The sequence below is a fragment of the Amblyraja radiata genome, chromosome 26 (assembly GCF_010909765.2).
Source record: "Amblyraja radiata isolate CabotCenter1 chromosome 26, sAmbRad1.1.pri, whole genome shotgun sequence".
Classification (NCBI taxonomy): Eukaryota; Metazoa; Chordata; class Chondrichthyes; order Rajiformes; family Rajidae; genus Amblyraja; species Amblyraja radiata.
Genome location: NC_045981.1, coordinates 9,765,075 through 9,772,405, shown reverse-complemented (window position 1 = coordinate 9,772,405; position 7,331 = coordinate 9,765,075). Strand labels below are relative to the sequence as shown.

The 7,331-nt window shown below is 49.7% G+C and overlaps 1 protein-coding gene across 1 annotated transcript in view; it reads right to left on the bottom strand.

Annotated features, from left to right (window-relative positions):
- The window catches only part of slc26a11 (solute carrier family 26 member 11), a 16,003-nt gene extending 10,287 nt beyond the window's left edge, over nt 1-5,716 (bottom strand). Inside the window, exon 1 of the mRNA XM_033043961.1 lies at nt 5,693-5,716. Coding sequence (XP_032899852.1) covers nt 5,693-5,716 — 24 coding nt within the window. The remainder of the gene's footprint in view (nt 1-5,692) is intronic.
- Between the last annotated feature and the right edge of the window lie 1,615 nt (nt 5,717-7,331).

The window sequence follows — 7,331 nt, the reverse complement described above, 5'->3', positions numbered from 1 at the left end:
GCACCAACGTGCCGACCTGCCTGCGTTTGGCCCGTGTCACCGTAATTAAGTAAGTTTATTGGCCAAGCATTCACATACAAGGAATTTGCCTTGGTGCTCCGCCCACAAGGTAACCCTTACCTATCCATGTACCTGTCCAGTGCCTGCTGATATTTGGCATCCATGAATTTTGCTGAATGAATGCTCATCATTTTAACTTCCCTTCCCATTCCATGTTGACCCTTCTATCCTGGGCCTCCTCCATTGCCAGAGTGAGGCCACACGCAAACTGGAGGAACAACACCCCATATCCCACTTAGAAACATAGAAAATAGGGTGCAGGAGTAGGCCATCCGGCCCCTCGGGCCAGCTGATGGCTGATCATCCAAAATCAGTACCCCGTTCCTGTTTTCTCTCGTCCTCGCTTCCTTATCTCTTGATTCTGTTAGCCCTAAGAGCTCTATCTAACTCTCTCTAGAAAACATCCAGTGAATTGGCCTCCACTGCCTTCTGGGGCACAGAATTCTGCAGATTCACTTGGGTGTCTACGGTATAAAGTCAAAGTAGTCAAAGTAGCCTCTCTTGTCATTCCGACCTTTTGGTCTGAACGAAATTTCGTTGCCTTGCAGTCATACATATAATAAAAATGACAAAAACACACGATAAACACAAATTAACATCCACCACAGTGAATTCACCAGGCACCTCCTCGCTATGATGGAAGGCAAAAATCTTAAAGTCTTTGTCTCTTCCCTCCTTATTCTCCCTCTGCTCCGAGGCGATCCAGGCTTGAACGTTGAATTCTCCAATTTCAGGGAACAAATCTACCTCCCCCCTCCCTTCCCTGTGCCTTACCTGGATGAGTATCAATTTCTCCTCCCTATCCTCCCCCCCTACTCCATTCCACACCCCATCCCCCACCGACATTCCTTCCTCTGGCTTCACTTTCCCACTTCTTCGCTCCTTGTCTCGCTACCTTTTGTCTTTTCATCCCTGGTCTTCATCTCCACTAATCTGCCAAACAACCACCCCTCCCCCCTCCACGTATACACCTATCATTTGCCAGACTCTATCCCACCCCCCACCCCCCCCAGCGTTCCCCCTCTCCCCTGAAGAAGGGTCCCGACCTGAAACGTCACCTCTCCATATCCTCCAGAGCTGCTGCCTGACCCGCCGAGTTCCTCCAGCACTCTGTGTCTTTTTTTTTGTCAAACTTCTCGTTCCCCTCTCCCCTGACTCTCAGTCTGAGGATGGGTCGCGCCCCGAAATACCACCAGAGATGCCGCCTTTTAGTTTCGTTTTTTAGTTTGGTTTGGAGATACAGCCAACCATGTCCGCGCCGACCAGCGATCCCCGCACGCTAACACTATCCCACACACACTGGGGATAATTTTACATTTATACCCAGCCAATTAACCCACAAACCTGTACTTCTTTGGAGTGTGGGGGGGGGGGGGGAGATCCGGAACACCCGGAGAAAACCCCACGGGGAGATCGTGCAAACTCCGTACAGACAGCGCCCGTGGCCAGGATTGAACCCGGGACTCCGGGAAGCAGCAACTCTACCGCCCCCTTGTGTGTGGGAGGATTCAAGCCTCAGCCGTGATTCAGGCAGCAACTGGTGATCTACTAGGGGAGATGTTACATGTGGGGATTTGGAAATGGCCAGTTTGTTTCTTCAATCTCATCTTTGCCTAACCTTGCCCTTTGCCCCACCAGCGTAGTGTTGTGATAGGCAGAGAAAACATTGCAGCGTAGAAGGTCAGGATTGCCACCGGGTCAAATAAACAACATTGCAGGAATCAAGCCGGCATGTTTGTGGAGATCCCTGGCTGGTAACCATGGAGACGGCGCGGTGGCGCAGCGATGGAGTTGCTGCCTCCCACAACCAGGGTCACGAGTCCCACCCTGACCCCGGCTGCTGTCTGTACGGAGTTTGCACGTTCTCCCCGTGACCTGCGTGGGTTTTCACTGGGTGTTCCGGTTTCCTCCAACACTCCCAAAGAGGTTAATTTGCTTGGTAAATGCAAAAATTGTAGGATAGTGTTAATGTGCGGGGATCGCTGGTCGGCGCGGACCCGGTGGGCCAAAGGGCCTGTTTCCGCGCTGTATCTCTAAACTAAAGTAAACTAAACTAAACTAAACTAATCATTAATAGCAGGACAAATACTCTGCGCTTTCATGATAAGTATCAATTAAAGAAGGGAACGAGAGATGGTGAAAGCCACAACATGGTGTTTAGACAAGGAATAATAGAATAATTTGGCCTGATGTTCATACGTAGACACAAACACTTACCAATCTGGCTGTGGAGGCCAAGTCAGTGATTATTTTTAATGCAGAGATAGATAGATTCTTGATGAGTACGTGTGTCAGGGGTTATGGGGAGAAGGCAGGAGAATGGGGTTGGGAGGGAGAGATAGATTTGCCATGATTGAATGGCAGAGTTGACTTGAAGGGCCGAATGGCCTAATTCTGCTCCTATTCCTCATGACCTTATGGCAATCTCTCCTCGAGGGCAGTGCCAATGTTAGACACAAAGTGCTGGAGTAACTCAGCGGGTCAGGCAGCATCGCTGGAGGAAAAGGATGGGTGACGTTTCGGGTCGGGACCCTTCTTTAGACTGAAAATGGGAGGGGGGGGGTGAAGAGCTGGAGGTGAGAACAGACCAGGACTGGCAATGAAGACCTCAGGCAGGGGTGGTGCGTGGTGGGCCCACTGTTGGCTGGGGAAGGTGCGATACAACGTGGAGAACTGTGGAACTGGTTACACGGACTAGGGGCAATGAGGGGAGATGAAGGGTCCCAACCCGAAGCATCGTCCAGAGATGCTGCCCGACCCGCTGAGTTACTCCAGCACTTTGTGTCGATCTAAACTAAGATGGCGGCTGAACGTATTGTCATTTCTACTCCTGGTTCTGGCCTATTTGTAAATCGGCAGTCGGTGCCTCAAATAATCAGGAAAAGCGAATAAAATGTCACCATTCATAGCCTGGGGATTTGCAGAGATGGCAGCAGGAGTGCGTTTGAGTGTAAAGGCCACGGTGAGATCATGTGTGGAGCGTCGTGCTCAGCGCACTGTCTGCTCATTTAAGTAAAATGTTAATACTTTGGCAGCAGCTGAGATAGAGTTCGCTGAGCTGCCACTGATCACTGTAAATGGAAGTTGCCTTGAGAGGAATTGTTGGGCAGGACCTGCTGGAGTTGTGAAGAGCAAGACTGGATGTGAATGAAAGGAACTTCTCCTCTTGGTTTAGTTTGGAGATACAGCGCAGAAACACCCCCTTCGGCCCCACCGAGTCCGCACAGAACCAGCGATCCCCGCACACTAACACTATCCTACACACACTAGGGACAGTTTACGATAGTCCCAAGCCAATTAACCTGCAGATCCCGTAAAATCGTGTGATAGGAGTAGAATTAGGCCATTCGGCCCATCAAGTCTACTCCGCCATTCAATCATGGCTGATCGATCTATCTATCCTAACCCCATTCTCTTGCCTTCTCCCCATAACCTCTGACACACGTACTAATCAAGAATCTATCAACCTCTGCCTTAAAAATATCCATTGACTTGGCCTCCACAGCCACCTGTGGCAAATAATTCCACAGATTCACCATCCTCTGACTAAAGACATTCTACCTCATCTCCTTTCTAAAGGAACGTCCCATGATTCTGAGGCTGTGCCTTCTGGTCCTCAACTTTCCCTCTCCCTTGACCCAGTTGGCATTGATATTTTTGCTGCCGTGTGTACAGAGACTCTGCGGCCAACTTTGTTTTGCCTGGTGTCCAGTCAATCATTCACACACGCTGACCACCAACCCGTACAGGCGTACAACAGGCAGCTCGAGAGGAGAACAGTGGCAGAGTGCAGAATGTGATGTTACGGATATATTTGTGCTACATTTGTGCACGGCAACTGTGTCAAAACAAGTCAAACCCACCTCGCAGAAATGATCAACAAAGTTCAGACAGCCTTGGAGAAACTGGGAACTGCAGATGCTGGTTTACAAAAAAAGACATAAAGTGCTGGAGAGGAGCTGGGGGGTCACGGTGGCGCAGTGGTGGCGTTGCTGCCTTACAGCGCCAGAGACCCGGGTTCGGAGAAAAGGAAAAGACGACGTTTCGGGTAGAGGCCCTTCTTCCAACTGAGAGTCAGGGTAAAGGGAAACGAGAGATATAGATGGTGATGTAGAGAGATATAGAACAAACTAGACTAAGTGGGACCCGTTGGGTCCCAGCTTCACATGGGAGGGCTGGTCCCCCAATGCAATATTCCACCTCTCCACCAATTCCAATATTTCCAGGTTTTATAGTCCCTCCCACTAGAAGGGGCATGGCCTTCATGGCGTGATTGACAGGAGAGAGAATCTCAACATTTTTTAAACACTAATAACTCTTTTATTTTTAATTGATGGGAAAAATCCTCAGCACCTGATGAGCGGAGGGGGACTCTGAGTAAGATAATCCAAACCAACCTTTCAATTAGACAAAGCACCTTTAGCATTCTCAAACCAACTTTGGTCACAAAGTGATGGAGTAACTCAGCGGGTCAGGCAGCCTTCCTGGAGCAACAGGTAACGTTTCAGGTCGGAAACGTTCTTCAGACGGGGAGAAGGTACAAACTCCGTGCAGACAGCAGTCAGGATGGAACCCGGGTCTCTGGCACTACCGTCACCGTGCCAGAGTTCGTAACGGAAGAACTCTACCGCTGCGCCACGAGTAGTACGAGGATTGCTACTCGTACTAAAGTGCCGCCCCTTTAGTACGAGTAGCAATCCCCAACAGCCCTTATTTTCCTTCTGTTATTATTTTCCTGCAGCCTAATAATTGCGTGGGCCACTTTGTTTCTCTCTGTTCCTGTCTTGGCCCAGCGGATAACCCTGTTTGATGGTTTACATTAGTCCATTAGTTGCTTTTTAAGGACATGTTTTTTGTATTGGAGCAAATACGTCCTTTGAAACCCTCTCACGCTTTTCGTCCCCCTGTTTATTTAGTTTAGAGATACAGCGCGGAAACAGGCCCTTCGGCCCACCGGGTACGCGACGACCAGCGATCCCCGCAAATTAACACTATCCTACACACACTAGGGACAATATACACTTACACCAAGCCAATTAACCTACAAACCTGCACGTCCTTGGAGTGTGGGAGGAAACCGAAGAATTTCGGAGAAAACCCACGCAGGTCATGGGGAGGACGTACAAACTCCGTACAGACAGCGCCTGAGGTCGGGATCGAACCCGGATCTCTGGCGATGCAAGTGCTGTAAGGCAGCAACTCTACCGCTGCACCACCGTGCAGCCCCTAAATTTTACTGCAATTTACCCATTAAACACACGACGCAATTAACATCCCGGCTTGAACTTCCTTCCCTCAAAGTCAGCTTTGCTCAAGGCTCCACATCTTTCTTCTTCTGTTAATTAATTTGTCCTCTCGTTACTCAACACTTAATCCCTTGTCAGTTTTTGTAACGTGTTGCCTTTGGAGAACTGTCCTGGAATCGCTCAAGAAACTCATTGGCAGCTCTCAGAGAAGTTGTCAGTTCTCTCATAAGTTCATAAGTTCATAAATGATAGGAGCAGAGTCAGGCCACTCGGCCCATCCAGTCTACCCCGCCATTCAATCGTGGCTGATCTATCTCTCCCTCCTAACCCCATTCTCCCCGTCTTCTCCCCATAACCCCCGACACCCGTACTAATCAAGGATTTACCTTCCCTCGGCCCACCGGGTCCATGCCGACCAGCGATCACCCCGTACACGAACACTGTCCTACACAATTTACAATCCTTACAGAAGCCAATGAGCGGACAAACCCACAAGTCTTGGAGTGAGGGAGGAAAGCCAGACCGTCATGGGGAGGACGTACAAACTCCGTACAGACAGAGTACAGAGCCTGAGGTCAGGATTGAACCCATGTCTCTGGTGCTGTGAGGCAGCAACTCTACTGCTGCGCCACCGTGCCGCCTACAATAGGTGATGTTTCAGGTCGGGACCCTTCTCCAGACTGACTATCGATCGCCCGTTCACATTGGTTTTTTACTAACACGTGTACTAAGATACATCGCAAAACATTGTCTTTAGCGTGCTCTCCAGGCAAACATCCCGTACATGACACCAACAATTGTGGATGAGAGAAAATAAGCAGGGTGCAGAATATAGCAGATGCAGGAAGGAACTGCAGATGCTGGTTTAAAACTGTGGATAGACGCAAAAAGCTGGAGTAACTCAGCGGGACAGGCAGCATCTCTGGAGAGAAGGAATGGGTGACGTTTGGGGTTGAAACCCTTCTCGTCCCCCATTCCTCCTCTCCAGAGATGCTGCCTGTCCCACTGAGTTACTCCAGCTTTTTGTGTCTATACCTGCAGAATATAGCATTACTGCTACAGAGTGTGCGCAAGTTTATTTTTTTTAAAGTGCAGGGGCTGCACTGAGGTAGATTGGAAGATTGGGGATAAGCTTAGCTTTCGAGAGGACCATGGGTGTTCTGACATCAGGGAAGAACGCAGCTGTTCCTGAAGCTGGTGGTACGTGCTTCCAAGCCTCTGCATCTTCCGTGGGATGGGAGAGAGGGAGGGAATGACCGGGGAGTGAGCGGCCCTTGTTTATGTTGGCTGAGCTCCCGAGGCAGCGTGAAGTGTAGATGGAGTGATCCGCCACACTGCTACAGTTCCACAGGCAGAGCCGAGCTGAATGACTCTTGTTTCCCACCCTGCCTGCCCCTTGTCCGCTTCTGATTAACAATGGTTCGGTCAACGGTCCCTGAAAGTCACGTCTGCACAGCGCGGTGGGATTGTTTTGCACGACCCACAAATGTTCAAACAGTCACCACAATTTTGGTTTAAAATTTTAAAAAAAACAGAACACAAAAAAAACATGACCCATATCCCACCACTCCCCGCAAATCTACATGCCTATCCAAAAGTATTTCAAACACCACTATCGTATCTGCCTCCACCACCACCCCTGGCAGCACGTTCCAAGCACCCACCACCCTCTGTGTAAAAAAAACTTGCCCCGCACATCTCCTTTAAACTTTGCCCCTCTTGCCTTAAAGTTATACCCTCTAATAATTGATTTTTCCATCCTGGACAATAGACAATAGACATAAGGTGCAGGAGTAGGCCATTCGGCCCTTCGAGCCAGCACCGCCATTCAATGTGATCATGGCTGATCATCCACAATCAGTACCCCGTTCCTGCCTTCTCCCCATATCTATTGACTCCGCTATCTTGAAGAGCTCTATCTAACTCTCTTGAAAGCATCCAGAGAACCTGCCTCCACCGCCCGCTGAGGCAGAGAACGCCACAGACTCACAACTCTCTGCGTGAAAAAGTGTTTCCTCATCACCT